Raw genomic sequence first — 19,066 nt, 5'->3', positions numbered from 1 at the left:
TGTGTCTATACAGACATATCTACATAAAGAGCTCTTTTCCTCAGTGTAGCAAAACCTAGCGGCTTCTAAGGAAATGTGATTTAGAAGTTTGCTTTACTGGAATTTATGATAAATATATTTTCTTGCAATGATTATTTCATTTCAAACATCATCAGCTAGAAGAACTTGAATTTACCTTTTATGAAGACTGCTTCAAATGAGACAAAATTGTATCATTTCACTAAAGGTAACTTTGGATGAGCATCTCTTAAATAATTCCATGAATGAGTAGGGATGATTATCCATTTATTTTTCCTTTCTTTTTTTTTTCCTTTTTGATAGGCTATTTACATATACGCTGTGCCAGATTTTCATCTGGTGTAAACTGGCATAAGACTTTTGGGAGGATCTGGTCTCATCTATGCACCAAACACATAAACACTTAGCAGTATGATTAATGTGCTTTACCTTCACAAAGTAAAAGTGTCTTAAAACCAGATTTCTTTCTAGACTACTTTTAATTTAAATATGTCACTTCTTCCTTCCCCAAATCAGATCTAAAAAGCATAATTTATATTGATCACCTTTTAAACTGTAGAACACAGATTAGATTAGATTAGATTAGATTAGATTAGATTAAGAAGTGCTACACCTCTTCTTCTTAATCTCTTCAGAAAGCTGTTGGCAGACTTCATAACCAACATCTTGATCTACCCCCTCTAAAATCTGATAGGTGCTGAAGCAAGCCTCAAACCTTTTTAGGTTTGTTGATCCACCTGGAATAACAGCTTCCCTCTGTTTCTCTACAGACTCTTCATACTCTGAGCCTCCTGATGTTCAGCAGCAGTTGAACCACTACCAGTCTGCAGCTTTGGCCAGGAACAACAACAACATCAGCCCGATCCCACTTTCCGGGGGTGCTGCAGGAGTGGAAAAAACAGAAGCCATCCTTAACTGTGAATTTTGTGAATTCTCCTCGGGTTACATACAGAGCATTCGGCGTCATTACCGTGACAAGCATGGAGGGAAAAAACTCTTCAAGTGCAAAGATTGTTCCTTTTATACAGGCTTTAAGTAAGTACTGTGCAAAACAGATAAACTGAACTCATAAGGGGTTTTTTAGCACTTGAAAAGACTTCTGAGATCTTTGAGAGCTGGCTGTAGCTAACACAAACATGGCCACTGCTGACCAGGGAGAGGAACATAGGAAATGCCATGCCAGATCACAGCAGCATCCATGTAATCCATTTTCCTCTCTCCTACAGCAGCCGGTACCATCTGCTGCAGACAAAAGCACAGTAAGTCCTTGCAGTAGGTTTTACTTGCTGGAGGAAATGGTACAGGTAGTACTTTTTCTTCAGCCTAGGCAATTAAAGGGCTGTCCTTATCCTCAAGTGTGAAAATTTTCTTTCCAAAAATAAGGTCATTTCCTGGTGCAACGAGCGTGAAGCATGGGACAATCAAGTGACCTAGGGGGACAGGAGAATTTATATCACGTTTCTGAAGAAACCTCTCTCATGTAATTTTATTTCTCCCACCTTCAACCTAGCTGATATAGGAAGCATTCTGTAGCATATCTGATAGCATACAGAGACGTTTCAGAAAATCCAAGTAGATGTGCAAAATTTAAAAACTTGGTGCCGTGTGTGTTTGTCTGTGTGTGTGTGTTTTAGCCACTGTTCCGTAAGGAAAAAAAAGCCCTATGCACCTGTGTTGTTCATTGTTTCCTCCTGGTATGCTGGACTCTTGAGCATAACACCCTCAGCTGACATGTGAGGTCTCAAACTTGTTCTTAGGAGACTGGTGACAGTAAGCAGTATGACTGGATAAAGGGGAAGAGTTCTGTTGTAGAAAATGTTGAGCACAAACCCAAGAGAATCCACACAAGAGCAGCCTCTAGTTACATGTCTCTAGCCTCTGTTGCTTCAGCCCCTTGCTGCCTCTATGGTATAATTTGCTGCTTGTGCTTTATATCCTGATTGCTATCTGTCTTAAAGATACCAGCAATTGCCAGGTCTGTTCAACCTCTTCATATCTTGCGAGTGCCATTTTCTTTTCCCTGGATGAAATGAAATCATCTTAAATCAAGCAGCACTTAAACACGTTCCTAGTTGCATAAAGGAGTAGTGTTCCTTCATGTGGTGTCTTAAACATTCAGGGATTAAGTCTTGCTTCTTTTAGAAGCACAGCATGTTTTCTGTCTTTAAAAAAGGGGGGAGGGGGCAAAAAAACATACAAAAAGAAACTTAAAGGCATGAAAGCAGTCACAGAAGGTGATAGAAATACACCGGTAGAATTCAGTGATCGCTGGATCGGGCCCAAAGCCAGTTGTGTTAGTAAGTTGCTTTGTGTTCAAGCTCACAGTCTTGAAGAACTTCAAAGAGACTTCTAACTCTCGTTCAAAATGGCAAGCTCCTTAGCTTTTGCAAGTTTTACCACTGCTTTAGGAAAAAATGACCCGAGTTTACAGACACCTCTCATTTCAGTAGTTGAGCTTGTGGTTAGATAGGTGTACAGTTAATTTCCTCTGTATGCATGTCTCATGCATACTTTTAAGTATGCAGCCAGTGTAATGCCAGCATGAAATTTTTTGTTCAAATGTACTGTGGAGTATTCATTCATTCCTCCACATTAATAAGAAGAGTATTCTTAGTCTTGGGTTTTCAGATCCTTACAGCTGATGCTTTAAAACTTAACTAGTCAGTGCCAAACTCACTGTAAATGCAAGTATGTTTTGAATCCTGAATCTAAACATTTTAGCTGGTTTTGGGCTTGTCCTAGAAAGACAAAGGTGGTTAAGGATGTTATATGCCTCCAGAAATAAGTCCGTCCTCACCTCTGCAAGTCCAGAACAGTTGATAGGTTTTGTTCAACTTGCTAAAAATTTAATCTTTGCTAGAGAAAGTACACTGAATATTTCAGCCTGAAAACAAATAACAAGGATGAAAGGTGGGAATTCTTTTGCTATCTTAACTATAGCAATGTGACTGTAGAGCAACCCACACAAAAGAATATCTTGTCAGAATGAGTGTTTGTTACTTGAGGATAGAAGCCTGCAAATACCTCTGCTTGTGTGTTACCCATGTGAGTAGCCCCACTGAAATGCCATGTGGCACTATGAAGACAAGGCTGAGTGGTATCTGTGCCATTTTACACAACACGTCCCTTATAGAGCTATGACACTTCATCGTTCCCTGCACACCTCTTCTGACTGCTTCCATCTCTCCCTCCTGTTTCACAGATCTGCTTTTACTATGCACGTGGAAGCTGGGCATTCGGCAATTCCTGAGGAAGGACCCAAAGACCTTCGCTGTCCTCTTTGCCTATATCACACCAAATATAAACGCAACATGATTGACCATATAGTTCTGCATAGAGGTAACAATATCCCTGTATACATCTGTATCTGATGAGGGCAACACTGAACAATGCCCTTGTCTTTCAGATTGGTTTAATGACATTTTTCCATCTCTGTATATCATTAAATTTTCCCCTCTCTGTACATGAGGATGAGTATGTTGAATAAGTCGTCAGCCCTTGAGTATCTTTTGTTTCATTTCTAAATGATGCATCTTATTTATTTCCTGTAAAATTCAAATTCCTGAAACAGGGCATATTTTAAATTGTTTTTTAAGCTTTTTCTCTAAAGAGTCATCAAACACCTGTTTAGCAAGAGTTGCCCTAATTTACAGCTCTGATCTAGGCCAGAGTTATTTCCTGCTTATGTCCTTGTTATCATAAAGTCCGTGCTATCATAAACTCTGTGACAGGGTGTATCAGCTAACCATAGAGGCCCCAAAATATCACTTGATTACTTGCTTGAATTTTTTTCTCTTCAGCATTCTTAGGATCAAAACAAAAATTACCATATTTTTGTTTTTCTTTAAGACTCCTTTTCTATCTCCACATCTCCCGCCTTTTTTTAAGCCAGCTAAAAGTGGGATTAAGGATTTCTATATTGTATTAACTGAGGGTTTGCTAGCTCAGAAGAGACAGCTGTTTGGGCTTTCTGGGCTGGGATTCCTGCCCATAGCTATCACACTTGATGCTTGTAGATGGTCTGTTGGCTGCCGAAATCCAAACCCATGTGTTGGGATGGCACTCTGCCTGTTTGCAGGTTGGGCAGAGTTTCACAGTAGGGTATTGGTGGTGAGCAAACACAAGTTTTGCATGCCATCTTTTTCCTGGAGGAGATCCTGGTGTGACAAGCATTATCATAATTCCTTATTATATACCACTTTTCAGTTTTGGTTGCTTAAAGTCCTTCTTGTACCAAAGCAGTGAGACTGGCAGACTTCATACAAATGTCTTATCTGCTAGAAGGGCTATTGGGAGAGAACATCTGGGAAAAATGACCTGTTAGTGATTCAGAAAGCATGTTACAAAGCTGCCTTATTTGGTTGTAAGAGTTTGGCAGATGCTTTAGCTTTTACTTCCTGTCTTTGAAGGTGCTGCTGTGTCCAATTTTGCTCAGCTTCAGGGCATACTCCAGAATTAGCTCACTTTAGAGGATAGGAGGGTTTAGTTAACCCCTGTGCAGGGGACCGTGCAGTTCCAAGTGCTGCCAAGGTGTGCTCTGGCTTGCAGCTGTGCCAGGGCTCCAGTGGACACTGCCAGACCTTTAAAATATAGATAGACAGGCTGAGGAAGAGCTTGATGGGCTTAGTTGGGGTATTTTCCATTGTGCATAGACTTGACACTGGGAATGTGCGGGAGTGCACTTCATGAGCTCAAGCAGCTGTACTGCCTGTACAAAGCTGTTTCTGACCAATTGTAAGGAGGTGGTTACCTCCTGAGTAAGTGACACTGTGGATCTGTGCTTTTGTAGAGCTGTTGCTTCAGTTGCTTTGTGTTGCTGAAACAAAGCTGATAGCAAAGGAGATATTGATAAAATTGCTAGAGCACTGGGAGAGGTAAAACAGAGGAAAAGAAGTTTTAATGCGAATGGGATTTTAGCTGATAAAGAATCTGAGAGGCCACTGAGGGATAGACGAGAGTTTTCTATGGCTTCAAGCATCCAGGTAATAAAGGAAGCAGTGTCTTTCCTTAAAGTTCGTTCTGGTGCATATATCCAGTTGTGTTTAATTGTGTGGCAGCTGATGCAGACAATTTTGACAAGATTTAACATGCACTGAAAGAGAGACTGAGTGATGGTGAATGTAGTCTGAGATAACCTTTCTTTTTTACAGCCATTGCATTAGTAAAACAAGGGCATAGCCCTGAGCTGTGGTCCAATAAGATTAGTTTTGCGGTAGATGGAGTGGTCCAGTGTGTAAAATCAAGAGTGAAAGATTTGATCCATTTCATAGTTAATGTTCCTCCTGTGTAAAAAGACATGTTTACAGATGTGTGACTCCTGCATTACTTCTATGTTGCTACACCCCTAATCCTTGGTGAAACAGCATGTGCTTGAAATGGAGGGTATATGTGCCTCTTAATGAGTGGCTACAGAAGCTGAATTTTACAGGGCTAAAGCATTACCAGCTGGAAGGCTGAATACCTAGTGAGAAAAAATTAAGCAAGGAATTTGCTTCCCATTAAGAATGAGGGCAAACAGGAAGCCTTTAAGAGCCTTCTTCCATGTATCACCTATTCCTCATCAGTGTAGAAGTGGTTCACTATCCCTTCTGTGGGCACAGATGGAGCACAGAGGCATTACAGGTGACCTGTAGCAGGGGACTGACACAGCTAGAGGCTGCTATGCAGATAGGTGAAGAGAAGTCGGTTCACTCTTGAGTTCTTCCTGGCCTTTATGACAGGCAAGCCTGGGGAGAGGAGGCACAGAGGAGACAGTAAACTCTTGCTCCATGGCCAGCAGAGGTGTTGGCCTTTAGTTTAGTCTGGACAATGCAGTTAGTTTTCATTATCCCGTCCACATTTTGAAACACGTTGGTATTTTTCCAGGGATAAATGCAACTTACCAAGATCACTGTTGGGTCTACTTTAAAATTCTCGGGGCATTATTTTTTCTGCTTTTAGCAATCATTTTATCCTCTTCCTGATAGTGAGAACAAAGTAGTGATTTTGTTCTTCCATTTAATAAAAATCACACCCATTTCTCTTGAATACTAACATTAAGATAAAAAAGTCAGATTTTCAAATTCACCTACCTCCTCAAAAGCTTCATTGCTACATATCCTGATTGCTTCACATGGTTATTTCTGGCATTATTCCGTGAACACACAGCTTCATTGATAACGTGCAGAACCCTTGTGCCGTGCTTTCTTTTGGCTACTAGAATGCAAATGCAACATGTTCTGTGACTGTAGCTTGGATTTGCAGGCAAAAATGCATATTTTCAAACACCCAACATGACCAAATAATTGATCTGTGTCTAGATAGTAGGACTGGTTTGTTTGTATTTGGTTTACCTTTATGGGAAGGAAATAACTTGTATATCATAAAATCATAGAATGATTTGGGTAGGAAGGTACCTTAAAGGTCATCTAGTTCCAAACCTCCTGCCGTGGGCAGGGACACCTTCCACTAGACCAGGCTGCAGTGGTGTGTTGCTGAATAAAGGTTTTTCCTTACAACCAAGGACTGATAGAGTCATAGGCTCTTTTATACCTTGAGAAAAAAAAAAAGTATGTCTGCTTTGAGTTACTGTACTGCAAATATTTAATGCATTAATGGTCTTTCAATTTAATTTCTGATCTGCATTACAGTTAGCCTGAGTATTTCAGTCTAGTGGAAGGATTGGATTTCTGAAACCAAGATGATGCTTTTCAGGTGTTTGTTTTGTTGTTGTTTTCTTTTTAGGTGTTTATTTTATTGTTGTTTTTTAATTACACCTCTTGCTAAATTGTTCCACAATTCAGGACATCTTTTTGTGAGGCATATACAGTAGTCTTTGTTTAGACACTGTTGAACTTTGAAGAGGTCTACACATGGTTAAAGAACCTCTTTCAATCTGTGTATGGGTTTTTATGGTTTGCTGTAATTTTGTGAGTTGCCCAGATATGATAAATGCATTCTAAATGAGTAATTAAATAAACAGAGCTTTGTAGGGGCAAGCAGTAGATGAGAGCATCACCTTACAAAATAGGAGGTTCTGAATCCAAATAACCCTGCAAGTTCCAAAGTCATTTCTTGGAGGAAGCTCACTGACATGGATACATCATGTGAAAGTTTTAAATCATCCACTGAAAGAGAAATCCTTTAGGCTAGAATTGATGTTTATGTTTATTTTGCTTTTTTCATGTTATTGTGCTACCTTTGATTTGGTGAGTGTGTGTGTGTGATTGTGAGATAATAGGTTTTGCTTATGTGAATTAGGAAATGCTGCATTACTCCAGACTGGTAGATTAAAAGTTTCATAGCATCCCATGTTTTAGCTTTTTTAATCTGTTCCAGGTGCTAGAGAAAAAGTGAATTTTCAAATATTTTAATTAGTATTTCTTTTTTTGAAAACTTCACTTGACTTTAACTTTTGAAACCAGCTGTGTCAGTTATTTCAGTGTGTTCAAAAGCACACAGCTGCAACAACTTTGCAAAAAGTTTTCTTCTGATCCCAGAATCACAGCTTTAAATTCTCTTGTCTCTTAGGCCCTATTCTCCCCTCCCCTTTTCCCACCCTGAATGGCCACAACTTAGTTGTCTTTATAGCTAGAGAAACTGTTGGTGTAGAAAAGAATTACAAGCCCACAGCCTTTTTTTTCCTAAGGCATAGCTTTGGGAAAACTTCCACTTTTTGAAGTGGCCAGAGAGAAAGCTGTGAGATAGGATAACTTGTGTTCAGCGACAAGCTGAGCAGGATGAGTATTTTGTTGGGCTGTAGAAACAGTCTTGTGAGCAGCCGTGGCATGTGGATTGGTCAAAAGTGAATGACAGTGGAGCTTTTACCACCTTCCAGAAACCCTAAGGGAGTTTGTATTTCTGTGGTTGTCTTTAAATGTGATACTATCCTCCTCACTAAAGAAAAGGGGCCATTGGCTCAGATCCTTATGTGGATTGCCGTGTCTCACATTCCCCTAGCCTTCATGTCTATCATCGGAGATTCAGGCCTGCATTTTTTGATCCTTTGTTTTAATCTGTCATTAGGGATGAACCTGCATGAGGAGGATCAAACCCCTCCTTTAAAGGGACCACCCTTTAATCTGTAGTCCATAAGGAGTAAAAGTACTAAATTTCAGTGTTCTGGTTCGAAAGGCCAGTTGAGTAACAAAAGCCCATAATGAGGATCTTCTGGTGACTTTCAGCTGAAGGGACAAATTTGGGGTTTCCCTTGTGCGCACAGCTTGGGGAACCACAGTGGATGAGTGTTACACACGTTGGATTCTGGCTTTGTCAAATGACTGAAATTAATTGCTGCTCTGTTAAATGTCAGTGCTTGCTTTGAGAAGTGGAGAGCTTAAAAACTCAGCAAGAGCATTTTCGGTACATGCCTGTATACATGATCTGAACTGTGGGAAGTGTGACATGACATGTGTGCAGATTTTAAGCCTGAGCTTTCTGAAAGCTGTGGGTGTGTTGGGAATTTTCTGCCCCTGGCTGAACTGCACAGCCTCTTCTAGGAAAAGGTGCTGCCTTGCTTACCCTCTCAGTCCCCAGAGAGTAGCTTTAGATGTGGTGGTGAGGATGCCAGTTAGCAGGGTGAGGCATTGGGAAGCACCCTGTAGCTTCCCTCTTTATTACATTTCTAGCAACTGCTTCTGGCTGCTGTCGAGTACTGAACCAAAATGGACTTTTGGTCTGGCTGATTTATGGCTGGTTTTGTATTGCCAGGCGCTGAGTCTCATTTGCCCCAAAACCTCCATTCACATCCTATTCACCCAATAAGCAGTTCCATTTGTGAGGACACCTGTGTTTGTAGCCTTGGAGGATTAACCCTGTCATTTTAGGAAGACTTTTTTGTCATGTTTTTTGTGTCAGTCCCGCGTAGCTCCCATTCCTTTGTAGACTGACTGCCTACCCATATAGCAGATCCTATTCCTTGTGTGAGTGGTAGTGCCCAAGCTGTTGACATGTAGGCCTGGTGTTTCATAAAATTTAAGTAAATGTTGTCCTGTCCCTACAGAAGAGCGGGTCGTTCCCATTGAAGTCTGCCGTTCCAAACTGTCGAAGTACTTGCAGGGAGTTGTTTTCCGCTGTGATAAGTGTACTTTTACGTGCTCCAGTGATGAGAGCTTGCAGCAGCACATAGAGAAGCACAATGAACTGAAACCTTACAAATGCCAACTCTGCTACTATGAGACCAAACACACAGAGGAGCTGGACGCTCACCTTCGAGATGAGCACAAGGTAACATCCAAGTAGTTTTAATTTGTAGCAATCTACTCTTTGCAAATGCTTTTTTAGTTTACTCACATGTCAACTCTGAGGAGCCAACTTGCTGTTGGTTGTCCTCCCGCCCCACCCCCCAATCTGGAAACTCATCCCTCCCATGCTGGGCTTCACTTCCTCTGTTTTCTATTACTTCTTTTTTTTCTTTAGCAACTCAAAGTTGATCATTTCTAAAGTTGTTCAGATTGACCAGAATTGGCAGACTGTTGTACGCAGAGTATGATTATCTGGAAAAGGCACTTGTGTATGCTGAGTTTATTTAAAGAGAAAAAAAAAAAACAGGGTTGTGAAAAAATATTAAGGCTGTGTGAATCAGCCTCTCTAAAAGGCAGGAGATTCCAGACATAGGATTGCTCTGGCAACTTCAGCAGCATGACATGCCATGCATATTTTAATAACAAAGAGGGCAATACATCTCCATTTACGTTTAACAAGGGCAAGATAAACAGTAAGTGTAACCAGGTCTTAAGTTAAGACTGCTTTGGAGTTTTTGTGGAGTGCCTGAGTGCAGACCCGATCCAGTCTTTGAGAAGTCATTAGAGTCTTTCCAGACTGTTAGCTTTGAATTTCTGTAACTGTGAACTGTGTAGCTGAGAGACACTTAATATCTAGAACTGAGATGTGTTATGGAGTATTTGTTAGAGTGCTTCCTTGTCATGTTTCCATGGGAGGCAGCTATATGCCTCCACCTGTTGGAGCTGAGCTGCCCAGATTCTCATTAAAAACTAACTCCGACTTCATTGACTGAATGACACTTTCTTTACAGCCGAATAAATTTATATTGACAGTATTAGCAGCAGAAGTTGCAGCATTTCATGCTTAAAAAATATTGGCTATCTTATAAAAACAAACTGTGTAAACTTACATTGGCCTGCTATGCTTATCTGCCCTCTTCTTTATTACTTCTGGAGAGTCTTCTGTAATTCACACAGTGCATGAGATGCTCCATTCGTCCTAGTCACCACAGAAGGACACCTGGCATATCCAGGAGGCACTATGCCTCATTCTTTTGACACAGTGCATCAGGCTGGGAAGATTATTCCCTTACTAGTTCTCCCTTCCAATCTGGACCTGCAGTGACGGTGACAGTAGTGTAGGCTATCTTTTCCCCCTTTCTCTTTGGTAATTTATATCTTGCTAACTTGTGTCAAAAGCTCTGGGCTCGGATACCCAAGATCAGTGTGTACCTTAAAGAGCTCCTGTGCAGGAGCTGAGTGGAATTAAGTGCCTCGCAGGTGGTCTTGTTTGTTTAAATCTCAGCGGGTTACGTGTTAAGTCAGAGAACCTCATCACAGCTGTCTGTACGGAGGAGTGCTAGGAATCTGCACACCACCATATTTAGGATAGTTTGCTATTTGGAGATACAGTACAGTGCAATTCACATACTCCTTAGGTTCATTCACATTCCCTTTCACACAGAGGGATAAAAAGCAAGTCAGTGGATGTTGATAGTTCATTCAGCACCTGGCAGGAGGTGCCACACTGCGCTCATTCCTGTCTCCATCCTCTCTGCCTCTGTGGCTCAGTGCCTGTGCTGCTGGAGGGCTCTCTCTTTGCATGAAAGATTAATCCAACATCCTTCCCAGCAGTGATCAATGAGCTCAGAGGGCGCTTGTCATCCAACAAGTATTAGCCCTAGTGTCCTGGTCATGCTCCACATGCTCTGCCTCTACTGTAAATCTGGACTGCTCCTGTGCTGTTTCTGTTGGATGTGGTTGAGTTCCTGACTTCCATGCCCTAAGCTGCTCCTTTCATACTGCTGCTGTGAACTGTTAAGTAGCTGGCGCATTTCACCCTAGGGTTAGCTGAATTTGACTGCTGGGTGAAGTGTTCCCATTATAGTCTCTATATCAGTTTGCAAAGCACTTTGCAGCCCTTCATAATGAAAATTAATCTGTTATTAATGAGTGAAAGTGTATGTGGCACACAGCAGCCATGTACTTAGTAAAGGACCCATCCTTTCATGCATGAAGCTGAATGAACCAGTCGCAAAGAATTTTCCTTCAGTGTGAATGTGCAATAGCAGTGTTTGATCACAGCGGTTGAATAGTCCCATAAAAAGAGGGTACAAGTTGCAGTGTTCTGCATTTCTTGGATTTTTTTTTTTTTAAATACATCAAAACCAGGAAGAAATGAGAGGGGTTTACTGAATGCCATTAATTTTTGAAAACCAAAAAATGAGAAATGTGGAATAAACAGCAAAAGAAGAATCACAATCATTGAAAAGAAATGACTGGTAATTTCTTTAGGTGACTACATGTCACCTAAAGCTGAGTAGGCTTTGGCGTGTAGTCGGTTTTGTTTTGCATATGTGGTGATTTTTCTGATTAGCTGATTGTGCTGATTGCTGACAAAAGTCTTGCTTTCAAAGGTGAGTCGTAATTTTGAGCTGGTTGGACGGGTTAACTTGGACCAGTTGGAACAAATGAAGGGGAAAACAGAGAGCTCCAGCAGTGATGAAGAAGAAAAAGAAGAAGAGTTAAGCCCGAAGACTGAAGAAAGAGGTCAGTGCAGCTCTTTGTGTGCAATTTTTTTTTTTTTTTTCTGGCACTGCAACATGCCCCACCAGTCCCACCAAGCAAGGTCAGCTGTTGACTCTACAGCACATTCCTGTAGAACCATGCAGGCATGCCAGCAGGAGCAGAATGAGGCTTTTGTGAAGACACTGCTCCTGGGGGAATCTTGTGTTCCTAATCCTTATTACAATTACAATCCTTATTACAAGTCTGCTAAGAGAATACGTACTATGAGAAAACACAGATAGCATCTGTAACTTATCTGTCCATGCAAATAACATCTATAAGTACTTGGAAAACTACGTAAGTGGAGTATTTAGTGGTCTGTCAGATTTTCTGTTTTGGTAACCAGTTTTCAGCTTTTCACAACATTGTTCAAGCAAGGGATGAAGGGGTCACAGCCAAACTTTTTTGTGGTCTGTTATTAACTCTCTGCCTAGCATACTTTGTCAGAGGGAGTCAGTCCTGTTGCAGTTGCTGCAGTTGGCAGCTCTGGAGCCAGGGCAGGTCCATGCCCCACCTGTACTGTTGTGTACTTAATTATGTGCCTAAGTCATATCTAAGACTAATCCCACTGACTTCAGCAGAGCTAGGCCATGTGCTTGCTAGTGCTTTTGGTGTGGTCAAAGTTAGATCAGCAGGGAAAAAGTAACTTCTCTATAAATTGAACTAAGGGTTTCTTGTCCTTCCATTCCAAAAGCGTTCCCCCATGAAAGCCAGGTTATTGCAGCATCTGGTGTAAACTGTGTGTTGTCTAGTCTGCTCTGGTGCACAGTTCATCAGTCAAATGCAGTATGTTTGCAACTTTTTAACATCTGTAGCCCTGTGATGTCTGAATGTCAGGTTCCTGGGGTTACCCACTCTCCTGACGTTGGTGACCACAGTTAGCCAAGTTTTATGTACTTTACCTAAAGGTACACCACCATGTTTACCTTTTTCCTCCTCAATTTTCAGCTTTCATACTCACTAAGTTGTTCACCAAAGAAAATGTGTCTTCCTACATCTTTTCAGACCTTGAAAAATTCCAGTTTCTAGATTCACAGGTTGTTTACAGAATAGGAGGAGCTCATATTATGCTTCTTACCTTTTAATAGCAAAACCCCAGCGTTTTGGCTTTTGTTTAGTGTCCCTGCAGCATAAATCCAGTCTGCACTTATCACTAGCACTTCAAGTGTGGTTAGTGATAGCTTTTATTTAAATGAGAAAGGAAACAAGTTGGAGAGGAAACCAGTTCTGTTTTAATGAAAAATATCCTTCATGGGATCTTGGGTAGAGCAATAGAAAAATCAGAGGGGGACCTAAAGGGATGTTTTTTCTATATGCATTTCAAAGTTCAACATTAGTAACTCATGTGGAAGTGTGCTTGGGTGTCTGTTCAGGGACAGCTTTGACCCTCGGAGCTTCATGACTGGAACAATGATTTGTGTAAATGATTTGACTAAAGGACCAGCTCACCTTAGTTGCAGATGTAGCAGGCTGATTAATGTTTTGTATAGACCCATAGCTAGCAGGAATGAAGACTCATGCTGTCCTTGTGAGGATTACCTTAGCATTACATACAGGCACAGGTGCTGAAGTGACCTTGGAAGCCATGGTATCTAGACCAAGGAGAAGAAGGTGCTATCTGCCAAGCTTTACAAATGCCTGTAAATGCACCATGGGGAGGGGAACAACTCAAGGTGAAGTTCATTTTTTAAACTGACTTTAGGTTACACTGTGAAAATGTAAAAATGTAAAAAATATCACCTCCTATGCTGAAGATAGAAACTTGCAGCGATATTAGGTGTTATCCCCATGTTTCATGGGATCAATAGTTAAGCAAGGGATAGTGTCTTAGTAATTCTAATTTTTGTTTTAGACTTTTTTCACCTGTATCTGTGGTTTTTTTATCTGTGACTGGCTAAAATGATTTCTGCATGATTGTTCAGATGACCAGTCTAAAAAAATCATGCATATTTCCAAGTATATTTTGCAGCAATTCTTTCCTGACTGGCCTGTAGTGTCAATGTTTCACCATTGTTATTTTTTCTCCTTTTTAATCTTTAGTATTTCTCCTTTTTAATCTTTTAGTATACTGTAATACAGTATACTAAAATAGGTAGAAAATGGAGAAAACCCTTACGCCTACTACAGCAAGGTCCAGTTGCACTGACTATATTTTTCTAGACAAGTTGTGGATTACCACTGCGGGAAAAAGAGGGTGTCTGGCATACACCATGGAAAGAACAGCTGCCCCTGACAGGGACTGCATCCCAGAGGAACTGTCTATCTCTACTGACCTTTATGTCTTGGTATTAGCAGAAAATGGAATCGAGAGGTGTTCTTCCACAGTAGACAAAAATGTTCATGAGTGCTTGTATGTGCGATGCAGGAAAACTGCAGAGAGGTCAGGTGTCTATGCAGTCTGTTACCTCTCTTCTGTAGGCCCCAGAGAAGAGCAGCTTCTGATACTCCTCCAAGGAAGCGGTCCAAATTCACAGCCCCAGAAGGAAAGCTGATCAGGAAGTAGAATCATAGAACAATAGAATCATAGAATCTTTGGGTTGGAAGGGATCTTTAAAGGTCATCTAGTCCAACCCCCCTGCAGTGAGCCAGGGACATGATCAACTAGATCAAGTTGCCCACTAGGTGAACAAATAGTGGGGTGAATAAAATAGTGTTTTCTGAAGACGTGATGGATTTACTAGAGTAGCACTTTCTAATCCTAATGGGAGTTGCAAGTATAAGTCATAAACTGGTTTGGGTTGGAAGGGACCTTTAAAGATCATCTAGTCCAACACCCCCGGCCACGGCCAGAGACCTCCTTCACTAGATCAGGTTGCTCAAAGCACCATCCAACCTGAGCTTGAACACTTCTAATGATGGGGCATCCACACCTCTTCTGGGCAACTTGTTCCACTATCTCAACACCTTCATCTTAAAGAATTTCTCCCTTACGTTCAATCGAAACCTGCCCTCTTCCAGTTTAAAACCATTACGCCTTGTCCTGTCACTACAGGCCGTGGTAAAAAGTCTCTCTCCATCTTAAGTTCCCCTTAAGTACTGAAAGGCTGCAGTTAAGGTCTCCCCAGAGTCTTCTCCAGGCTGAACAACTGCAACTCCTCCCTATTTGAGCAAAACAGCTTCTGTGTTGCATATCTCCTCTCTGCAGGCGGCCAGAATAAACTTCCTATTGTGTACTGTATAGTAGATATGTTCTTGTACAGAACAGCAGCGTTTGCCTCCAGAACTTTCACCTACCATAAATATTTGACTCTGTACCATGACTAGTCTGTGTGTTGCGTGTGTTTATGAATTTGTACCACACATAAGATACTGAAGTCCAGATGCAAACTGAACTAACGGCATTGACTTACTTTCTGGTGCTCATCTTGACACAGCACCTTGCTTTGTGATATTTAACTGCATAATAAATCACTGACAGTGAGAAATGCAAAGTGAGGCTTTTTTTGTCTTTTCCCTCAGAGGGAAGAGGCAAAAAATTATGTTAAGAACCATTCCATATAGAACTTCAGTAAAGGCTAATTAGTGAGAAATGTGCTACAAAAATTCATTTGCAGGACTTAAATATGGGTAACAGGGAATGGCTGATCTTGAACAGAGTAAATCTGAGAGTGAAGAAATCAAGTGAGCAGAGATCAGAACCAAAATGAAGCAAAATCCCTTTTCTTTTATTATGTAGTTTGGGAGGAGTCAGAAAGACATTCTGTTGATTTCTTGTTTAATCCCTGCTAAGGAATTAATGCTCTGAGCAGATGGTGCTGTCTCATTTCCAGCAAAAGAATCAAGTGAGATAGTCCATGCAATTATTTTTAATGGCTTGTGTGGTGATCTTCTTAATTTGTGAGAAAATGTTTCATCTTTTGTTAAAGCTGGCTGTGTTCTCATGGAGTTGGGCTTTCAGAAATACCTCTCCCTGCGCTGCCAGTGACTTCACTTGTATTACTAGGTGCTTGACACTTCTGCAAATGAGGCCCTGAGCACTTTGTATAAAAGATTAGGATGGGATGAAACACCTATGCAGTTAAGATGCAGGATTTAACCCATGAGACTTGATGATGAAGGGATATCTATTCATTATGAGGATCACATGTTAAATATACCAAGTCTTTGTTTCCTAAAATTTGTACTGCCAATTCAGAAATTATAGATGGTCTTTAGTGGGTTTTTTGATTTTGCTTTGAAGCCATTTTGGGCCTAAACTTCTCAGTTTTGGTTTTGAATTAAAATTCCACAGTCTCTTCATTTGTTGAAATATAGGAACAGGGAGTAGTAACTTGCTACCCTTACTTGCAGAGATTGCTTTAAGACTTAGGATGGGATTTGTCGCTTGTAGTGTCAGTTTGCTTTGGGCAAGTTGCATTTTCACACACACAGTTATTTGATATGTTAGTCCTTTTGCTTCTTGGGGATGAGAAGGTGCAACGGAGAGCATCAGAGTAGGATCACAGTGGTCCCTTCTTGCCCTGGCACTTCTGAATTCATGGGCTATGCTGTCTTTTTTCCAGATCCCATGATGTTTCCTGACAGCGGTGTTCCAGAGAAACGCTTCCCTTGCGAATTCTGTGGCCGATCATTTACAGAAGGCTCTGAGTGGGAGCGACACGTGCTGAGACACGGCATGTAAGTTGGTTTACACTCCTTTGTCAAACAGCCAAAGGTAGCAGTAGATCTCTGTGCATTCCCCCACCCGATTCCTTGCCTCCCAAAAAGCCCTGTGATGAAGGCTAACACAATTCTATGAAGAACACGTCTGTCTATTGCAAGTGTGTATGCAGTCATCCGACGTCTCTGCGGGAGAAGTTCCTGTTCATCCTTTTTAACTCTGCTGCCCAGGGTGGCTGTAGACTGTAGGGTTTAACTGTGATTCTAAAATGTAAGATTGTCCCAAGGTGATTACAGTTTGGACTAGATTCTTTACCTGAGTGTACTGTTGATTTTGCCTGCCAGCAGAGCAGCATAAAAATGGCACAAAATCATATGGAATGTTCTAGGAAGGAACTGGGATTTTTTTCATCTTTATTGTTATATCTCTTTGGCATGCTTGCAGCTAAACTTGCATAGCACTGCAAAGAACTATGTGCAGAGAAATGTCAAGCCCTTCAAGGGAAGTAAAACCAATCTGACAGAACTCTACTTAAAATTTTCTTAGTGAAGTTCACTAGTTCACCTTCATAGTGAATATCTTTGCCTTTCTATAGCAGTTTGCACACTGCGGGATGATATGCATGACAGATAAGATAGGCATCTCCGGAATAATCATCTTCCTTCTTTTGATGAAGATCTCGTTGGTAGCAGAGGTATCTTTGCTGACCAGAGTTTCTTCAAAAATTAGATTTCATTCAAGGTGGAAGGCATTTGAGTACACTACTGCAGGTTAACTGTGATGGGATGAGAAATACTAGTTCTCTTACCCTTAATCTTGTCTGCCTAAATATGAGTACTTGAAATGTTGCAACCTATAAAAAGTTTTATTGGATCATTAACTCACTGGGAAAAGTACTCTTTTCCGGTGCCTTTGGTGCCTTGTAAGTCTTGTTTACAAGGGACTGGGGAAAGGGAAATAAACTTCTAAAAGTCAGAATTGGGGTTCTTCCTTCTCATCTCTTATCTGTCCCAGTGTAGAGCAAATAAAGTTTTGGTTTCAAAGCTAGAGTGTCATGGGTCCCACTGGTAGCTTAATTTCACTGCCTCTCCTCTGCAGCATGATGTGGCAATGGTGTGGCTGCTTGCATCTACCTTTTTAGAAAGTGATCTGTTTTTTCTCCCTCCTGTGATATGCACAGATTGGCTTTGCTGTTCTCTGTAATGATTGTAAATGTCTCTGGTTTCTGCTGCTCGGCTTTGCAGGGCACTGAACGAAAGCAAGCACAGGACCAGTGAGGACAGCCAGCCAAAGGAGGACGTAGAAGAAACTGTTAGCACACTGCCAGAAGAAAAAGAAGGCATTGAGAAAATGGTGGTGGACTATTCCCACAACAGTGAAACGGCAGTCGGCGTGGTAGCTGCTGACAAACCTCTCCTAGACAACTCGGAGGCCAAAAACGAATAAGCATTTGGTGTGATTCTAATCAACGTACTTGAACGTGATGAACGGGGTGGGGTGGGTGGGTGGGGTGGGCAGAAGGAAGAAATAAAGCTGCTTTTAGGACTGAATGATCTATTTTCAAAGCACTGGTACCTGTGTGAGTGTGTGTATATTAAAGTTATTTAAGTGATGGAATAAGTGGCTCCATTACATCACTGCATCCTTTCTTCTGGATCTTGACAACGGGAAGTTACATTCATCTTGGACTAATGAAGCAACTCCCCATATTCCTACATTACACATCGTGCTTTGCAGTGGAGACTTGGATTGTTTGTGAATGGAAGCGTCGTGAGCATGGAAGAAGTGGGGGGGACAACTTTTCAACGCACAAATTTGGGTGCGTTTTTCTAGTTTTAATACATAATGCTTTTCCAGACTGAATGCAACTGCTTTAGAAAAGAAAAAAAAAGAGGAAAAAAAAGAAAAAAGGAAAACAAAAACAAAACAGAAACTGCTTTGCTTAAAACAGTCACCTGTTTCCTAGTACCTCAGAATTAACCAAGGGAGATCTCTGCATTTGTCAGTACTACCTGTTGTTGTTGTGGTTAAATGTAGAGAGACTGCTGGGCAAGGTGGTAAATGGAGGAAGAAAAGAAGTTTTAAAGAAAGGAAAACAAAAATTGTGCTTAAAATCCCAGTGTGGGTTTTATTTCTTAAAATACTGTGATTTTTTTAATTATTTTAGTAAAAAAAAAAACAAAAAAAAAGAGAGAGACTTTAATTCCTAGATAACTGTTTGTGAATTGTCATCCTTTATTCCAGGTAAGCTGTTTGTTAGTATTCAGTTATAATTTTAGGATTTGATAGATTTCATGTGACTGATTGTGCAGTTTTGTTTGCCACATGTTTATTTTCTATCAGCCTGAGGTGTTACAAATACAGCACAATTAAGTTTCTCATGTAAAATGAGTATTTCTTTTCGAGGGGGGGACCGGGAAAGGAGACTAGATCTTGTGAATAGAACATTTTGTTGTTGTTGTTGTTAATTTTAAACATATGGAAATAACAAAGAAGTTTTAACTTTTTTTTAAAAAACTAAAGAACCAAACTTACGGCACAGCTATGCAGCTCGCGGGCCAAACACATAGGTCCTCATAACCGTTCTGTTGCTTGTCATATTAACATCTATCAGTCTCACACCAGTAACTTTTCGTTAAGATTGGCTGCCTTTTTTTCTTCTGTCTGTGGTGTGCGTGTT

The 19,066-nt window shown here is 40.9% G+C and overlaps 1 protein-coding gene across 1 annotated transcript in view; it reads left to right on the top strand.

Moving 5' to 3' along the window:
• The window catches only part of ZNF462 (zinc finger protein 462), a gene marked incomplete at both ends in the record, with an annotated part of 48,816 nt that extends 30,984 nt beyond the window's left edge, over nucleotides 1–17,832 (top strand). The window contains 6 exons of the mRNA XM_082013219.1: nucleotides 789–1,053; nucleotides 3,221–3,357; nucleotides 8,999–9,222; nucleotides 11,636–11,768; nucleotides 16,289–16,403; nucleotides 17,631–17,832. Coding sequence (XP_081869345.1) covers nucleotides 789–1,053; nucleotides 3,221–3,357; nucleotides 8,999–9,222; nucleotides 11,636–11,768; nucleotides 16,289–16,403; nucleotides 17,631–17,832 — 1,076 coding nt within the window. The remainder of the gene's footprint in view (nucleotides 1–788; nucleotides 1,054–3,220; nucleotides 3,358–8,998; nucleotides 9,223–11,635; nucleotides 11,769–16,288; nucleotides 16,404–17,630) is intronic.
• Nucleotides 17,833–19,066: the final 1,234 nt, after the last annotated feature.

This window comes from Phaethon aethereus (genome assembly GCF_964289735.1).
Source record: "Phaethon aethereus genome assembly, chromosome: Z".
NCBI lineage: Eukaryota > Metazoa > Chordata > Aves > Phaethontiformes > Phaethontidae > Phaethon > Phaethon aethereus.
Note: the sequence above shows the minus strand (reverse complement) of the source record. Positions and strands in the feature narration are given on the sequence as shown.